We start from the raw sequence: 20,322 nt of genomic DNA on the forward strand, positions 1-20,322 counted from the left end.
GGTTCTCAACCCTCGAGCTCTGATACCATGTGAACGATTGCTTGCGAAAGCGTTAGAGAAGCAGAGAAAACAGAAAATATGTCGAGAGTACGCGGGAGAATCAAAGAGAGTAGAACGTAAAAGTTATATTCAAAATAATAGTAAACACTCTGTACATACTCTGTGCTCAGTAGCACTATTTATACAAGTCCTACGCAGACTGATAGAAGTATTGTGTACTTCAATGCTCACACGAGCATCTGACACTAACTCTAAGACTATAACTACCTAGTAATCTAACTTATTACTAGGCTTCCGGTTACTGCTGGATCTAGCTAACCGGCTCTTTGCTCACCGACTCTATAGCTTGCCAGCTCGGTTGCTCACCGGCATACCGATCTGTCTCACTTACTGGCTCAGGCTTTTCAGCCGATCCGGCTCCACTTGAGCTTGTCGCTCAACAGATCCAAAGACCATTTTTTCCCCGATCTTGCGACTACTCGAATGGCCAATGTGTTAGCAGACATCCACACATCTGATGCAGAGTATACATGCCACAACCTACCATCATCATCAACATTAAAATACTTTAAGTGGTTTATCTTTATTTTGGTGTTTCCCAAGCATAATCTTCACTTTAGAGCTACTCAACTTAGTATGCATCTTCAAAGGCCCTTAAAAACTTTTGTGCATCTCCTACAACATTTATAAAGAACACCCTTCTTGAATGCTTTCCTCTTTCACAAACTTGGCAGTCGTTTGTTCTAATTTGTCAACACAGAAAGAGTTCGTGAGAGTGGGAATCCTTACTTAACACCAAAAGTGCTATTGAAAAAATCCAAAATTTAATTACCCATCCACAAACAACATACCACCTTCTTATAGATTTGGGAAACACAATCATATTTACTTGGTATTCTTCCATAAACCTCCAAAGATGTTAGTGAAGTACCATATCAAAACCTTTCTTAAAGTCTACAAAGATACAATGTAAACCTTTACCTCACATTCAATTTTCTTCCATTAATACTTGAAAGGTGACAAGGTGATGAATCGTGTTTTCAAAAGCCCACTTGTTTGTAAGCCCTCTTGTTGTTTTTTCTAGCTCATGCTCATTATACATCCAAATAGTTTTGCCATAAGTAACACCACCATTATTTACATCTCCATATTTATGTAACGGTTTGTTCCAATTTTACTCCAATTGTAAGGTGTGCCTTGTTGCAAGGCATGATTAACATATTTCGTATCCATGCATGTATTTCCTTTCCTATCCATTTGAGTATTTCCACCTTTATATGTTGGGTATCTCCTACCTTTCAATTTCTTAAGCCCGTTGTCCTATAGATACATATTTAATCGTAAAATAGAGAGCATATGTGAAAGAGAACCATAACACATCATCTTTTGGGCTTTTTGGTAATGATATAAGTTCTTATCATAGGCAAGTCTATGGAGTTTGGTCACCATAACTCCCAACACATTTCTTTAGGATTCAACACCTGAATGCGTTTCTCTTTTGTTTGGAGAAAGTGTTGAGTAACTTCCTATATTCCCCTCTTTCTTTTATTAAGTCTTTTCTAGTCATACAAATGTTGTTGCTAATTTTCCTTCCCTTTGTACATCCAAACTCATAAAGCACTTTCGAACTTCATGGCATTCATTATCAAACCATTTTACTTTGAACTTCAATCATTGGTGCCTTTGCAAGGTATATGCTTGGCTAAAAAACATTAATTTGTGTGTGAGACAATTACTTTCTTAAAAGCTTCGCCATATTATAACTTTCTCATTTGTAACATATATGCAACCAACATGGAATACATGGGTGCTTGTTTAAGGTCTACTCTCGAATATGGTTGTTTGTTATCTTCAATTACCTTCTCAAACTCAAACCACAGTAGGTAAACTAGAAGGAGAGTGAGAGGTAACTTTGGGTTTTGTTAATCTACTTCGTATATTGGCATCAACAAACTCGTGGAAGGAAAAGTGGAAGTAGTCGGATACTTCCTCAATTGTTTTGCCAAGGAAGATCTATCAATCTATCTAATGTTTATGTTGCTCGAATAGGTCACTAAGCTCTTCGAAGGGTTACCATAGGCAATATACAAAGTGTGAATGGTGAACCTGAGTCATTATTAGAGAATAGAAACTATAGTTTTGTGTAACATTTGCTTGGAGAATCTTCCTCGCATCACTTAGGCCTTTCAGGCCAAATTATTAGATTCCTCTGCTATCTTGGATCTAATTGAAAGTTTGGATATACATAATAGAAAGTCATGGGTTCACGTCCATTTATGACCTTTTTTGCATTGTGAAATTGGTATTATATATAGATATTTTTTATATCGAGTTCTGGTGTCCATTCGCCAAGTGACATGCAAAATACCTTTCGAAAGTAAGATATTGTCAAATACTTTTTCCATTATCTTTTCTGCATATAAAATCCTTTCGTGCCAAGCCATAAAGATACACCATTTGTAGCAATAATTCTAGTATTATTGCACATTTGCGAGTAACTTCTCCTATTTTCATCCATAAAAGAGCAATTGTACATTGGTATATCTTCTTACATCCTTCAGATATGTGTCATGAAATATTGATGTGTGTCAAGTTGCAAACTTCTTGTACAGTCATGTACATCACCAGAGACAGTAATGTCCCCATTGTCTTTGAAATAAGAGATATCATCTAATTCTAGATTGGTACAAGGTTTATCTCTATCCAAACACTTGAAAGTCCAAACCTTGGTGAGGAATGTAGAATTCAACAACAAAAGTGGGTTTCATTTGTGTTTCTATGCCATATGTCGCTTTTATGTTCATCAATGTCTTATAATTGACACGTGGGTGTACGTTATAGTTGCTAGAACCTTGAATACAACTTCTTATGCTCCATACAAGTTTACACTTGGTATGCCATAATGTATACTGAAGAATTCTCTAATGACCTTTCCAAGGGATATGGTTGTTTATATACTCTCCTCTTCCGTCCCTCTCCTCTTTAGTTCTTTTATTGTTATTCAAGTTTTTTCAATTTTCGAAATTCTATACGTGCCATACGTACATACGTGCTTTCGTATTCGAAAATGATACATCCTTCCTTGCTTCATCATATGCAACAATAAATTAATTAGAGACAACACCACACCACATGTATAAGCCCACAACAAAGTTTTTCCATCACTCACATATCACCTCATTTGCCCATTTTTTCCTCCTTCAATGCTTCCTTTAGCCCAATCTTGTTTAAATGCTCATTTTTTCTAACCAAGCTAGTTTTTAGTTTCATATCTTTCTCATGAGTGCCCTAATCTCTACACAACCTTCCTTGTTTATGGTTTCTTGTAAAAAAAACCAAACAATTCATAACCAATATTCATCAGTGACTGTGTTGCATTGAGATTGAGAATCTTTAATGTTTGTTTGCCCCAAATCAAACCCTACAAGAAGTATAGTTCATGAAATTTGTAGGGCTTTAATTGATCGTGGATCCAAACTTTTTAGATCATTATGTAGTATTTCCTATAAACACATTCAAGAGTTTTTCCTAAAATAAACTTAATATTCATATTTACAAACTTACCACAGCTCCTCCCAAAATCAAACAATGGAACAAATGATGACTACAACAATTGATCAAAGATTTTTGCTATAGGCTACTAAGAAACCTTAATTTTCCATTGTATCATAAAAGCAATTGTGTCAAATGTTACTATAAGCACAAATTCACAATAATCTTGGATTAGTATGCTCATTGAGAAAGAAAGTTTGGTCTTCACAAAGTTAGTTCCTTCTTACTATTAAGGATATTGAAGCTTTCCCTACAAAGTATGCACAAATCTAGTTCATTTTTTACGAAGGAGAAAAAGAACATATTACTTATGTAATTCAAGAATCTCTTCAAATAATGGATTAGTACATCTCTCATTTGCATTTGCCTTGTGAAGGGTAAGATTTCCATTAGGAGACATGTCAAGATTAAATATCCGAACATTAATTAGAAACATTGTTAACAAAGAAGGTTTGATCTTCGTAAAGCTAGTCGAGATTAAATATGCAAAAATTTATGAGAAACATTTAACTTGCTCTTTGGCCCAACACTAAATCTTCCCTTCTCATTTCTCAGGCTCCTTAGACAACCCAACCAATCACTTAATCACCTCAGTAAATAAATTTAGATGTTCTCAAAAGAAATTGCCAGTGCTACGTTCCATGGAGATCAATTCATCAACTATCATCCACATTCTGGAAGATCCCCTATCATCCACATTCTCGAAGATCCACTAACATCCACATTCTTGAACATCCACTATCATCAACATTCTTGAAGATCAACTATCATCCACATTCTTGTAAATCAAACAAAAGAAGCTCATTGAGAGAAGACACAATTTTCTCTTAAAGTTCACCTATTGTACGCATCCTATTTTGTTTCAAACATCTGAAAATATTAATTATAATGGAGTAAATCTCAAATCAAACTTTGTTCAAATTCTTTATTTAACTTCATTAAAACCTTCCCATAATTTAGAGGCATGGATACTTTTCAATTTCAAAATTCAGGTTTATTTCCAATAATGCATGTGATAAATACACACAAGCAAGTTTATTTTTTTAATAATGCAAGTGTCAAACAAGCTAAAACTCTTGACTACTTTCCAAAATAACTCGAATGACAAATACACTAAACTCGGGTTTTATCATTTAGGTGTAATATCAGCAAGAGCAGCCTTTGTCAGTATAACTTGAAGTATTATCACCATGTGCTGCCTTATAACTGGCTGCCCATACATCACGAGGTGCACCACTCTGTGGATGGGTTAGTGTAGAGTGAGGCACATGTAATGGATGTTTCTCCTTCTTGTCACCTTTGATTTGTTTCAAGGCATGTGGTAGAGATGGCATCAACGCTTCCAAACATTCTGCTACTGCATTTGGGTTCCCAGGCATGTTAATGATCTGTTTTTTAACAAAATAAACTTGGTTTCAATTAGTGCATTCAACTTAGCCTTGTAATTGGATTTTCCAACTCTTGATTTTGTAACCAGGTAAGGGTTGTTCAGAAACATAAAATGACCAAAAAGATAATTAGCCTTCATCTAGATTTGTTGAATTTTTTAATTAAATATCTCAAAAAATTCAAAGGATTTATTCTAAATGAGGTTGAGGGGTACAGTAACTATATCTCAATATATCTAATCAGAGTCTAAACGATTATACCAAGCTGCAGCCAAGTGTGTGCACACGTTTATGGTTATACGACCAAATCAGTCACATGCTACTGCTTATCTACTTTATTCCAATTTCTCGCCAACTTATATCAAGCTTTTGTTGTTAAAACTTTCCTCTTACCAAAGTAGATGAACGAATTCCTGCAACAGCACGTGATAATACAGCAGTTGGTGTCACCTGGAACCGAGGAAATTGGAAAATCAGTAGGTGCTACAGTACTGAGAAATATCCAGGTTATAGTGTGTTGTGTATGCATCATCAGATGTTGAGGATAAAACTTCCCTCATTCACTAAAAAGGCTGTTTTTTGGGGGGGGGCTTGCCAGTTGGAAATTCCTCATACAAATTTGTGGTAAATCCTCATTATTTACTATCATGTTATGCATGAAATAGAAAACTTGTAAAGCAATACATCCTAGCACTTCTTGGATCAAAAGCAAACTCTGTCAATTTAGAAAGAAAGCTTTTCTAAGTTCCTCGTAAGATTAATGACATTATACACCACCTTCAGACTCTCTAACAACATGACTTGTACAAGACTAGGTGCCTCTTTATGTAATAAAGGTCTCGTTGCCTCAGGAGTGATATCACGTTCTGTAAATCCTGTTCCACCTGTAGTCAGGTTATACAATGAATCATGATCTGTCCCATTTGCTTATTCATATACACAACTATCAACTTTTCTCATGAATTTCACTCAAGAATTTATAAGCATATTAAGAAACCTGATGTGATTATAAGATTGACTTTGTCTTCATCACTCCATTTCTTTAGAATTTGCTGAATCTCAGAAACATCATCATGTACAACAGCTGTTGCAATTACCATTGCCCCACCAAGCTTATCTGAATTGTTTTTAATAACCTCTATTGCCCTTGGTCCACTATAGGAAAAATATGAGTTTAATTAACGAATAACGCATCCTCTTTAACAAAAATTCTGAACATAAAGAAATATTTCCAAATAATGGATCATGTTGGTTGGTTAAAGGCACCGGTAGATATTGTTATATGGTATCAAGCTATGTTAACCTGGCTCTGAAAATCTCTTACAGCTATTGGTTGAAAATGCTTACATCCATCATTGGCCACTTCTTTTCAAGTTAATGAAAAAATCTGAGAAACCACCTTTAAAAAGCAAACTATTAACTTAATTCCTGACTGAATTTCAGTTTGTCAAAAGTTTACCTGCGGTCTACACCATGCCCAGATGCAACAGTGTCACTCACTGTTAAAATTGCAACCGTCATCCTGGGTTGAGCATCTATAATATCATCTGTTACTTGTTTTTCTATACCATGACTCGAACTCTTTGTTGTCTCCGGAGGTAGATATGTCTCTGAAGGCAAGTTAATAAAATCTGCAATCAGGAGCGCAGGTACTACTTCACCAGAAGCAACAAAACCATCTCCTTTTGGAAGTTCCAATAATGCATTTGCCGATCTCATGTTGAGCAATCGACTGCTCGCTTGTTTACCAGTACTCCGGGCAATAAAACTGTGATTAGGATAATAATAAAAAATGGCAGTTGAGTTTATGAGTGCTTATCAATCAAATGAAATGCATTCGTATTTTGATTTACCTAGGACCACCATGTTTAATATCACCATTCCAATGGACTGTTGCACAGTGATATTCTGGACTAGTCGTGTTCAACTTAATTGATCCTTCTACTCTAGCATGAATCCTGCAAATGTAACATACTTGCTTGCTCGCGAAATTTCCTTGATTCTTATAGATTTAGCATTTCAGAATCATTTTACTTGTCCTTAAAAGATTTCTTTCAGATAATACACCCTTATTTGAATCAAATTTCCAGATATATTCAACATTTCACCTGTTATGTAAAACATAAGCTTCAATGTGTTGAAGGACTGATTGGAACTGATATAAGTATCTTCAAGAATCGAAATGCTTTTATGAGGGTATTATTTCAGCACAAATATGTCATTACAAGAGTTCCAAACTTGGAAGCATATCTTCATAGAGTCACATCATCAACCTGGCCCTCCTATTGTCTACGTACCTACCCCATGCTATCCTTACCTCTCACACTATGGCGAATCTACACAGTAAATGAGAAAACAGTTAAGGATAAATGCCCGTGCCGTTGGAGACAAACCTTGATTACTGATATGGGTGAATTCATGTTGTCCACAATGAAACAAAAGTAAAAGCTCTACATTTCCTAGACATCCATGACCATGATCTTAATGCAGAGTGGAATGATTTTGGAGTTTATTTACAAGCATAAAATAAATGAACTAATTATGTATGTGTTCACTGATTGTGAGGGGACATAATATCCAAGGTTGGTTGGTGCATCGGATTGGGGCTACAATGAAGTTCACCGGGTGCATTAAGGTGTCCTTGTGCAGATAGGACATGGCAAGCAATGATCTTCACAATCTGGTGATGGTATGGCCCAGGTGCTTTATATCCCAGTACTCCCAGTCTTCATTGTCATAAGCAATCCTCTGACGAAGCTAAGCTGACAATTTGGCCCATTTTCAGTGGAGGTCTGGGTATTGGACAAAGTTTAGTAATGTGCTTTGTCATGTGCTAACAGAAGAGTTGATTCCCTATCCTTTTGAAGCTCAACCAAGCTTTGGCCAAGTGTTGTAGACCAGCCTTCTCTATCGTTTGTCAAATGGTGGCAAGTCCACAGAGAGGTGGCATACTTCTCTCCAATTTGCTCGTAAGCTAGGCACCTGCCTCAAATTATTACTTTCTCTCGACATCTTCAAAATAATTTGCAGAACCTTTCAGCTCTAGGTATGTGAAATGTTCATGCTACTTCAATCTCTATCAGGTGGGAGGAAACTCGGTCCATTTCTAGTTGGCTCTCGTATTTGGCCTTAGTAACTATGTCCTTAGACATGAGGACCATGGAAATATTTGCACACAATCGAAGATATTTACATATGCATCGCTTTACCATCAATATTTAGAAAGGAAAGACCAGTATATTTCTGCATTGTGTGCTAAGATGTTCAGAGCCTAGCAACTCATTAATGCTTCATAGTTTCCGTTTAATGCATAAGACAAGGGAAATGTGAAGAAAGTTATGTTAAAGTACGAATACACAAAAACAGGTTGGGTATGCTGCAGAAGATGTTCAGAGCCTAGCAACTCATTAATGCTTCATAGTTTCCGTTTAATGCATAAGACAAGGGAAATGTGAAGAAAGTTATGTTAAAGTACGAATACACAAAAACAGGTTGGGTATGCTGCAGAAGAGGATAGAAACAGAATGGGAACCTATACAAAGTATGAGTAAGAAAAGCAAAAAATATGATATTGCAAGTACTAACAGGTTATACGAACAGCATAAATTTAACTTCTAAACTCTGATTTTAAAGAATTAACATGCCTAGTAAACTTACCTCGGCAGGGCGGGGTTCGTCCATCCACATAGTGCACGGATTGCTGGTACTACAATAACATTGAAAGTAACAACACAACTGACAGGGTTCCCAGGTAGACCAAAAACTAGCAATTGCTGATCAGTAGATGAACCCCCCGATTGATGGGTAATTGTTGCAAAAGTTACAGGTTTCCCTGGCTTCATCAGAACCTATAGAAGCTGCTAATGAGTTTTTAACAATTTTCTTACATTTGTTTTATATACAAATTGGGCTTACAGGTCCACAATTTTGGCAATTTATCAAAACTACAAACAATAATAACAACTTCTTCTGTGAGGCCAAAAACTCACTTCAATGAGTCCACAAAACTTTGATGAAGACAACTTCAATGATTCATTGAAACAAAAAACTCGCATTGACAAGCAAACTTTGATAACTTGTCAATGCTAAAAAAACTTACTTTGGCTTGTTGAAACTAAAAAATCATTTAGGCAAGTTCTCACAACTTCAGCAAACCCCCACTACAATGATTCGTTGAAAGTAAACTTTAAACTAGTCGAGTCACTTCAACAAGGTAAATTCAACTTTAAACTTGTCGTAGAATAAAGAAGATATTTTTTATTTCAAATAGAAGGAAGGGGTATGTTTAACAAAACTATAAACAAAGTGTAGGCATATGCATAGCCATTATGGCACAGGTATATACATAGCTAGAGACTTCATATATCTCTCCCAACCAATTCTAAATTTGCATACAAGAAATATCTAAACCCTTCTCCTTTCTTTTTTGGTAGTTTTGCTCTTTCAAATATTCATTTTTGCAAATACATGCAATATACAGCTAAGGTGAATCTGACATACAATAAAGTTAATGCGCGGTTGATTCCAACCTCATCTGTCTGCATTGTTTAATCACAACATTCAAGAGTATGTGAGGCAAAATGTAATAGATAATAAATTCTTAGGCTACTCATTTCCGTGTTCAACCACCCTCTTAGGATGATGTTGATCATCAAGCCCACCAACAGAACAAAAACAGTCCAACATACAAGGGATCCTGGTTGAGGATTGCTCCCACATAGTCTACCTAATTGGCTCAAGTTCAAAGACTAAACACATTCCTTCATTAGACTTCACACTGGTAACGCCTAGATGAAGAGACTTTGATACTAATATACGAATTTTAGACAAACAAAGATATGATCTCCTAAGAAAGAAAGAAAAAAAACTATATTAACGTCTTCTTAAGAGGTCATAATGGCCTACATGACCAAACCAGAGATTACATCATAAAATGGAGAGATAAATGAAATTTTGTTTTCGAAATATCTCAAGCATAGATCGATCCAACATGGAGAGATCCTTCAAAGCACAGGAAGCACCTGCGATGGCAAGAGATAATGCATTTTATCTATCGTTGACAAGGGTGGTTCGCAGGGTCTACATACAACAACAAATTGCTATTGCACGATATATTGTAGCCTCTTTGCAATGTCACTAATCACTCACATACTCCAACAAAGCGTATGTGCCCCAATCCCCCACACTAAACACACTAATTAAATGATTAAATAGTTTTCAGACATATATTAAACCCTTCATTAAACATGTTTTACTAAGGTGTTGAGAGTTAATGTGAGAGGATGGTTCATAAAGTGATGCTAGATCAGCCCGTCGATACACCCTTCCTCACCCATCCACCCAACATTAGGGTGTTACACACCATCCAATTTGGCGAGATAAACTTCCATTGTAGGTTTAGTTAAGGTCACAATAAACTAAACATGAATACATGACTGTCATTCTCAAAGTTGCTTTATGTGATACATCACTGAAGTTTTATGTTATGTTAGAATATGTATTATGACTTCATTTAGCTGCATCAAATACTCACCTTTTACAATGTTTATTTGTGCCGAAGTTTGCACCACTAAACACCTATTTGTAATAATGTTTGTACCATTAAACAGTGTCTTCAATCTAAATTAATGAAAACTTAGAACAGAGTACCTAGGTTTCTGTAACACCAAAGTGGATCTTATCCTAAGGCACAATTATATGCTTTAGATAAATGGATCATTTCAAAATATCTTAAACAAACTATATATGATGATACATACCTTATCAAAATGAATGTTTCCCTTCATTTTCAATATGGGTTTAACAAGGTCCTTGTCACCCATAGACACCCCGCCTGATGATAAGAGAATATGTGCACCAGCAGCAAGGGCTTTGTCAAATAGCATTTCAATATCACTTTTGTTGTCTTTTGCGATACCAAGGTCCAAAATATTGCACTGATATTGCATGGCTGCTGCAAGTAGCATAGCTCTATTGGAGTCACGGATCTGCATGCAATAACTCCATGTCATTATAGAAGTACCAACAATATCAAAGAATTCCATTCCTCTTCCAACCTTGATGAAGTTTATGGTGTAAGTCTTTGATTCTATTATAAATAACTTGCCAAACTCTTTTATACCAAACCAATCTTGATGGTGTAACCTTAAACCAATCTTCATGATGAAACTTCCACTCGAGAATTTTATATCTGATTTTGATCAATCTAGCATTGTTCTAATTACAGAAATTTTATAAAAATAAACCCATCAATGAATGAAACCGAATTCACCTGAATCTCTCAACTCTCTTCCCAATTAATTCCCAGAAGACACTTACTATAGCAATCATTATGGGTTTCTGATTATCACTTCTGATTTACCATAAACCTGGAAGTTGAGATATCTATAATTGGGCTGCACTTAAAGAGCTTCTTCTCAAGTTTCCCTTTGGAAGTCTTGGTTCTGATGGATAAATATTTTATTTCTTTTAACATTATGAACAAACATATCCATTGGTTTTGGTAAAGTGAGCTGTTCATCCGTCTCAAATGCATATCCGATATTCGCACAGCAGAATTATGTAGAGCGAAAGAAATATAATTGGAGGGTCCCGAGAGAGTGTAAACCCAGCAAGGACAACAGGATAACAGATAGTTCATCATGAAAACATAATAATAAAACAAACGCATTCATGAATCTATTGAGTCTAGAGGAGCTTTATGTTAACAGAACAAAAAAACAGTAGATAATTAGTGAAGAAATGAAAATAGCTGAAAGGGCAAAAGTAAAGCCACCTGACCTCTACCAAGAGATACAGTAATTGGATCAACTAGCTCATCTCCTGTCGAGAGAACTGCAACAAGTGGTCGTGGATATACCTATCATAAACAATATATTATCTTTGTGTTTGTAAAAAGATGATATATTCAATGATACAAGCTCTAAGCAGTCTGAAATCATCTAACAACAGATAACATCCACTCCCTTACAATACGTATATGCCTGTGTGTATAAGACTCAAATGCGATGAGTATGACCAGCAAAAAAGATAGAATCTTACATGCACAGGACTGTTTACATGGTAACCATGAAGATAGTTTATAGACATACATAACATCAGCATAACAACCAATCTAGATGAGAACAAGCATAAAAAAACAGAAACTCTGCAGTAAAAGGTAATGCAGAATAGAGGTATGAAGACATTGAGTCAAGAATGTGGGCAGTCTATACCCAGTATTTAATGCCTCATTATGCCATACCAATACTATTCATAACTTCATACAGTAATCTATATGGCACACAGGCAATTTTTTCTAGAAAAGAGCATAAAAATAAGCAAAATTGTGGGACAATGTTATGCAGAATTGATAGTTTGCATCGTTCAGATTACGGATGCTTCAAACTGCATGCCTATATGACAGGTTGCACATTTCATTTTGAGTATTAGGTGGAAAGTGCAGCACGTGACAATCAATGAAAATGGCTTTTTATGAAATACAGCCGACAGGATCTGGAGATAACAGGGATCAGTTTGACGTTGATGCATTTTGAGGAACTTCCATGCAATGAGCCATATGGTAGAGTGAACAAAGTTAGTTCATGAATCAAGTTCATAAACACAGTAAGGTTTTATAATTCTACAACAATAATGGTTTTATAATTATTTCAATCATAATTATATCCAAAAGGAAACATTTATGTGATAGCAAACATCAATAATCCAACAGTTAAATAGCATAGGAATATCACTGTAAGACTCACCTTCACAACAACAACACCTACAGTAGCCAAAAGCCCAATTTCAGATGCACCCAGTATGTCACCAGCTCTCAAGATTGTCTGACCTTGAGCAACGTCGAAACCCTATAAAAAAATGAATTGATCTCTTCATGCTCTGTTTTTATCCCTTTGTCTCTTTCCTTCATACACATTCTGGCCATTTTGGCATCATAAAAGATTTCAATACAGCTTTCTTTCCTTTAGTCACATGAATTTTGCTTTGTTGTTCTCAACGAAGATGAGACAACATTTTAAGATGTAATCGCTTGTTTGGTCTTATAGGCCATTTTGGCATCTTAAAAGACGATAATATTTCTTTCTTCCTTTCTTCATGCACAACTACATCTATGCCAAGGGGCATGAACGATTGTACAAGTATGCAAAATAGCCCAGATGAGGATCATTTTCTAAGAGATCTCACGCAGTTAATTTCAGACCTGCTATCGGAGATGATGGGATCATAGATGGTCCAAGACCATCTTGAAGGTACTAAAAATAATTTTCTGAGTGGAAATCAGCACCTCAGAAATACATATTTTGTCAACAGAGCTAATAGGAGACTTTCTACAAGAAAGACACTCATCAGATCCATGCGTCCCAGTGACAAAAAACATCATATTCATCATACACTCTAAGAAGCCTGTTCAATGTTACCATAAGCTTTCTCAAAACCAAGAAACGATTTGTAAAGTCTACTGAGAGTATATGATATCTTTGCAGCCTCATAAAAAGTGTGATCATTTTATCTAGAATACATCTACCCTGTGAAAACGTAGCTATGAATAAAGACCTAAAATGAGACCTCAACATTTTGACATGAATTTTGAAGCACATATTTTGATCATGAAATATTAAATGCACTCGATAATGATATGATCTATTTAATGTCCATGCTTGCATATGAAATGTTCCAGGGTTGTATCAGAAATTTGATTTTGCCTTGTATGCTCTTTTGTTAGTTCCCAACATAGAACTTGCAAATTGAAAACTTGAATACCCTAAAATAGAGAATGACATAAGCCATAGAGTAGGCATCAAACCACAGGACGAATATCATGTCCTTCCGATACTTTCTTCTGTATGTGAACTTTTCTCACTTCATCAGGCTTGTGCTCAATTTGTTCTGTATCCTCTACTTGCACAACTGCATCTGCACCTTCAGGTACTGGTCCTAAAAGTGAAAATACATACATATATTTCATAATACTGCACCCACAACTTAGATATCTGCCGTTGCCCTAAAAAGAAAATGGCTACAAGAGATAAGACATCATAAAACTAGCAATATTTCAATTTACAAAGTGCACCAACACGTGCAACAGTACACAGGAAGGCCAGGTACATCATAATAGGGTCAGCATGCCCACCACTATTTTGTGACCTTTTAGACAAACTGCTTGCCTATGCACCGAAAGCAATGTAAAGACAGGCTTCATCATGTGTTGTGTAGGTTAAATTTTATATGAACCAACCCAAAAGCACTTACACACTGGAGATGTAAATACTGCACCCACAACATAGAAAAAAAAGGATGGATATGTTGACTATAAGGATGGGCCTTTTTCTTTTAGGAAAAAATATCATTAAACTCAAATAAGATCACAGTCACTACCTCCAGTTGTGATATAAGCAACATGTCCAGGTCGAAGAACGATATTTGAAGCGTCATAACCTGCCCTTGCCTCTGCAATAATCGGGTATTCACCTGGTCCATCAGCAGCAACAACAGCATATCCATCCTGGAAAGTCAAAATGCAACTCTAAATAATTAGGATTGCATTTGTGTTAACGATGATAGACAAGATGACAGGCTGGCGATAACAAGAAAGATCGTATTCTGCCCATCAACAATGACACCGTATCTCAATGCTCTACCAAGTACTTACCAGCTTTACCTCCACAAATTAAAGCACAAAAATCTTAGCAGTAAAGATCTTGAAAAATATGACTGCTAAATGCAGAAATATGGCTATGAAATGTGTACACTGTTGAATGCAATCAAGTCATGTTAATTTCCAGTCTCTTCTTGCACAGGGCTACGTTATTGAGAACATCTTCAAAATACTAAATTTCTATTCCTCTTTGCTCAGACTCACAAATGAGCCAATGGGTGTTTCCATCTAGGAATCAGATCACGTATACCCAGTTTGTTTTGCACCATATGTTTATCTAATGTGCCCCACTATTGCCCCTATTTCCCATCCCTTTTTGCACACAAACATAGATGGGATCTATAGCCATTTCTATCAACGAATAATAAAATGACAACTATAATGAAATGAGAACCTTGCACTCATAGTTTGCTAAGTTGTAGCACCAAAAGTACATTTATTGCATCTCAATCTTTGCAAATATCTCTCGTTCCTTTCCACACAAAGACAAATAGAACCAAGGAGTCATGGAATGAGTAACTAGCTCACTTAATGCACTCCTAGTCTGCTAATACCTTTTGATCTCTTTTCATGCAAATGAGAAGCATGAAAATACATTTTTTTAATGTGCATATCACCAAGAAGTTGTTATTTTGTTCATTTGTTCTTTTACAACATTATTTACTTACTCTGTCAGAACTCTCAAAATCAGCAAAGATGACATTAGATGACCATGGCTAATATGAATGGCCAGTTCAATAAACTTGGATTCCAATGTGTGCAGAGGTGTGCACATCTAATTGTAAACTTGTGTGCTTGATAACGTCACTTAAGGTTGGACCTGACATAAGGTCACTTAAGACGTACAAAAGAGTGAGTTAGGATTTTTTAGAAGAGATGACACTTGGCAGCATGACCTCAAAATTCTGCTTTCGAATGGATAGAGTGACAAAGAAACCTCTTTTCATACACAAACCAAATTTAGAGCAGATACAGAATCATTTTAGAGTGCTGAAATCTGCAGATGTTATAGCTTCTTTGCTTTCTTTTCAACAATGCTCAGTAGAGTATACCTTCAAAGCTCTACATATAGGTGAATCTTAAACGGTTTACTGCTTTTGGAGTTTTGGCCCTGCCATATTAAATCATATTCTATTAATAATCAATAAAGAAATATCAATGACATCTTCCCAATATTAGCAATCTATTATGAACCAAATAGATTGCCTAGTGAAGGAAGAAAACAGCATGATCGCTAATGCAGTGGTACTGCAAGATCTACAAGAGTAATTACTCAATATCAACGATATCATCCTAGATAAAGAAATGTTCAACAAGACTCTGGACTCTTTCCACCTTCCTAAGAAGGTTTTCATAATGGTACACTATAAATGCATAGCATGGAAGAATCGCTTCCACTTGAGTAGTTTGTATGCTTGTTATTGCAAGAAGAGTGAAAGACAAGCAATAGATCTATTCCCATGGTGGGATTGGTCGAGCTCTTATAGTTCAAACTTAAAGGAAAGGTGATGCAACTCTCAGTCTGATGTTGAACCTTCATCTTGTAGGAACAACAAGAAGAGGAGCAATTGTCATTTTGTAAAAGGCTTAATCACTACATGGTAGCTGCAGAAGGTTAATCACAAATGGACAAGCGTACAAGAAATCGTTAAGCATGGTTGTCACAAAATTTGCATCATTTCTACGACAATCCAAGATAATATCTCTTAAAATTTGTACAAGATAATTTTACAACCTGATTTTTTTAAGCTTTGAATTCATATTAGATCATTAGAAGCCCAAGCTTAAGATTTTTTAATTTGGAGCTCAAATTTAAAGTTCATGATAAAAAGAATGTGTACGGATTGGAAAGTATCCCTGCAGGACATGATCACATGACTGCACTCGTACAACTGTATTGTATTTTGCAGTAATATAGCCTCCAAAATAACATGGGGCCTATACTGATCCTTTATTTACTTCCTCCATGCATTGTACTTGAAATTGGCAATATCTGTAAGATGCATGGATCCGATTGGGCATATCTCTAATGCATAGTTATGGTTCAGCCAATCTCTAACCTAAATTCGCTGCAAAATGGATGCATAGCTATGTGTATGCCTTCATACCACATGCACTCGACAACATATATGATGACGTATTTTGCATCATACTTTGAGAAATAACTAAACATCTACTCGCAACATTAAGCTTAGTTTCTTCATCAAGCATATTCTACATCGAGCTTATGTAAATGAAAAAACATCCATTTGCAAGACTAAATTTGGTACCCTCATGACATATATGTCAAATTAAAGACTAGAATTATTTTCCGCTTCAATGTATATCATGGATTAGTACTTGTTTCCTTCACATGATGAATGTTTTTACCGTGCATAGCTAAATGGAAAAGCACTCATTTGCGAGATTAAACTTGTTTTCTTTGATACAAAACATGCAGAGGGTAAATAAACAAAACATTCATCTCCTTTGATTAAAACTCGTTTTCTTCGTGCGTACAAACAAACCGTGTTTAGGTGAAATGAAGGAACATTCTTTTTCCAACCTTAAAAAGAAAAAGAATTAACAATCTCTCCATCAAAAGATACGCGTTCTGCGTCATGCTTCATAGAAACTGCGAAAAGCTTACCTTTACGGAAGCAGGAAATGGAGGGAGGGGATCGGAGGCGACGACGTCTTCTGCCAAAACCAATCCGAGGGATTGGTGGAGGGGTAGCGGAACAGGCGGGAGACGGAGACGGCGGGCCAACGAGAGGACGGTGCGTACAGCCTCTGCGACGGGGACAGGGTCTGGGGATGCCATGGCCCTCTCTCTCTCTCTTTCTCTCTCTCTCAGTCTGAGTCTGTGTCTGGTTAGTCCAATGGAGTATGTAACTTTAACTTTAACTTTAGGTCCTTGTAAATTGTAATACATTACTGTGTCTTGTGTGGGTAGACCCTATGTACATACATACTGTTTTCTTTTTTGTCTTTAATTAAGATATCCATTCAGTTAATTCATTAGTATAAAGCAATTTATGTACATATTTGTGATTCTCGAGTGACCAGGCCGAGGTAATACATGTATAGGCATCTTCGCAAGTGTAAATGCCATAACGGGTCACCAGCTTTCATGGACAAATGTGGAGTATCTTTCCACGGAGTAATAAACCGGAGTCACTTATTCAGCGTTTGAATCTCCAATAAGGCAATCACATTGTCCTTCTAAAGTATATGGATCATGTCCAACCAAATGTTACATAATACCATTACAACTTGTGAGATTCTAACGTGATGGAAAATGAAAGAACAACGAGCCTTTCACATGTAGCACATGGTGGTACTACTCAGTAATTTCCATAATGGTTGCATCGCCTTCTTCCTAAAAAATGCATGGCCACTAAAGGAAATACGTTAATTGTTCTGAAATTATTGTTGAAAGCATGGTTCAGAAACTCAACATCATAAGGTAAAATAGAGCGGACAAGTGATGTTCAAACCACCATGTCCGATGTGAATAATGATGGGAGAAAGTAATTGGCAAATATTATGAGCTGGTGTTTCCAAACCAATTGTGTTTGAAGTCAATCCCACGGACAATGTTTACGTGATTCAATTTGTAAATGACAATGACCACAATTAGAGGATATGCCCATTTTGTGCATCCATGTACCAATAGGCAACGCTCGATGCACAAGCATCCATTGCACGCGAAGCATTTGATGTCATTGTTTTCTTTCCCATAGCTTAACCCAAAACTTTGTGAGAATTTCTCGAGTGATACCTTGTTGATCCCGACATTGAAATGAAGTTGGTGAAACATCTCATGTCAATCCAATGTAATGTTGCACTCGTTTGCATGAATGGACATTACAACATCCATGTCGTGTTATTTGGTATATTAAAACATCCATGAAACGGACATACATACTATACATGTTAATAATGTGTGAGACTATATGTATGTGTGTATTTATCTATCTATCTAACCATGTGTTTATTTGGGTATGTGTGTATAGATAGCATTAATCATGTGATCATCGCTTTCAACAGCATACCTCAAATTTTCGCCCAACTTTATGGTTATTGCCTAAAGTGTTGCCATATCCATTCATTTAATACCATTACATGTTTCTCTTTGTAAACTCCCATAACTTTGTTTATGTTATTCTTTTGTAATCATGTAATGTCACGTACTTTCTCGTGCAACCATGGGGTTTATGGATGGTTTATATATACAATTAAGCTTAGATTGAAGATTGGGATGAAAATCTATGTTGATGTGCACAAACGAGATGGGTTTAACAACTTATCATCTATGATCATAGCTTTTGAGCTAACACATCAATCAAGTTGCCAACACACTTTGTCTTCATACCATGAGCTTAGGTGTGGTTTATGATAATATATGCTTTAACAGGAATTATAATATGAAAATAACAACACTACAAAGATGTTTTGTGCATGACGTTGTGGACCAATTCTACAACTAATTTTAATAGGTTAGAGTATGATAGTTTGGAAACTAGTTATTGTAGGGATTATGCCAAACCCATGGTGACATATGACACATACATGGTGTCTAATAGCTACTTAAAGGGGACTAGCTATCCCATTCTTTGTGGCATCTTGAAATGCTCCTGAGACTCTATTGGTACGGCTAATCTCACTTATTTGTATTCGTTATTCAACAAGCAAGGTGTAGCATAAAGTAATATTGGTGTTATGGAACATCAATGGCATGTTATGTTTGTCTCGTGTCCTTCACGTAGGGTTGGTCGGTGTTGTCAAACACCTTTAATGTCTTATTATTTTGTTTGTCATTAGTTTGATCTGCAATAAAAGGGTTCTCAATTTGCACAAGATAAATGTTTGCCATCAATATTGTTGACTTGGAGAATGTGTTTTTGAGTGGACAATGTAGCCATTTCGATCGCTAAAGTTTATGTAGATAATCACTTGAATTTTCACAAACCTTTGAGTGTGGCAAACAATACGTTTCCCAACCCTAGAACGCATGGAAAAAAACTTGAGGCAAGAAGCTTTTTGTCCTAGTGTAAGTCATAAAACATGCACAATAAACACAAACACACAATTTGTCCAAAAACAATGTTTTGAGGGGACAAACAAGGGGGGGGGGACAATAACAATAAAACTCAAGCAAGCCTAATGAACACCACAAATGTTTGTTTGTAGTAACCAAATGGTCATCAACATTGTTTGATGGGGCTTTGCATCAAAGCAAGTCAAGAATGCAAAATATTATGTATGTGGAGTATTGTTGTTTTTGTGAATGCACGAACTTTGTTTGTTTTCAAAATTGGAGGGGGTACACAACCAAAAGACAAGTTTAAACCCAAGTTAGCAATCAAATTTGTTGTTCTTAGTGATTCTCTTGAGTGCCCACATAGTTTGAGATACAGTTTTTGATAGCCTCGTTTGCATCATGGTTCGGTCAAGGAAGGTACTTACTACAATTTATTGTCTTGGTGTAAATTCATAAAATAATCGCAAGAAACACGAGACACACAAAACTCCTTGTCCAAAAACATTGTTTTGAGCGGACAAACTAGGGAAGTGGAACAAGTAGAATAAAACTTAAGCAAGCCTACTCCAACAAACAAAAGTTTATTGTTGGTAAACTACATGGGGGCATTCACATTGTCCAAAATACAACCTTTCTTTACAATTCAAGAACGAAAAGCGCTACATAATCTAGGGTATTGTTCTTTTGCATGCTTGTATGAT

General features: G+C 36.1%; 1 protein-coding gene across 1 annotated transcript; it reads right to left on the reverse strand.

The window, feature by feature from the left end:
- Positions 1–4,613: 4,613 nt before the first annotated feature.
- B73 (molybdopterin biosynthesis CNX1 protein / molybdenum cofactor biosynthesis enzyme CNX1 (CNX1)) lies at positions 4,614–17,435 on the reverse strand. Its single transcript, XM_087328215.1, has 13 exons — positions 17,225–17,435; positions 14,316–14,442; positions 13,744–13,874; positions 12,686–12,787; positions 11,716–11,799; positions 10,700–10,927; positions 8,598–8,788; positions 6,794–6,898; positions 6,400–6,708; positions 5,938–6,095; positions 5,718–5,824; positions 5,334–5,390; positions 4,614–4,940 (listed from the first exon to the last, which is right to left on the reverse strand). Exons 1-13 carry the CDS (start codon positions 17,396–17,398, stop codon positions 4,698–4,700), a joined length of 2,016 nt encoding a protein of 671 aa, XP_087184341.1. The 5' UTR covers positions 17,399–17,435; the 3' UTR covers positions 4,614–4,697.
- Between the last annotated feature and the right edge of the window lie 2,887 nt (positions 17,436–20,322).

The sequence above is a fragment of the Azolla caroliniana genome, unplaced genomic scaffold (genome assembly GCF_043228905.1).
Source record: "Azolla caroliniana isolate FFs.n. ecotype wild unplaced genomic scaffold, voAzoCaro1.0.p SCAF_12, whole genome shotgun sequence".
Taxonomy (NCBI): Eukaryota; Viridiplantae; Streptophyta; class Polypodiopsida; order Salviniales; family Salviniaceae; genus Azolla; species Azolla caroliniana.

Coding starts and splice junctions, on each gene's coding strand:
- B73 (XM_087328215.1), bottom strand. CDS start 17,398: ATGGCATCCCCAGACCCTGTCCCCGTCGCAGAGGCTGTACGCACCGTC. Junction 10,928..11,715: donor TATCTCTTGGTAGAGGTCAG/GTGGCTTTACTT, acceptor TATTGCATGCAG/ATCCGTGACTCCAATAGAGC. Junction 5,391..5,717: donor TGTTGTTAGAGAGTCTGAAG/GTGGTGTATAAT, acceptor CCTCGGTTCCAG/GTGACACCAACTGCTGTATT.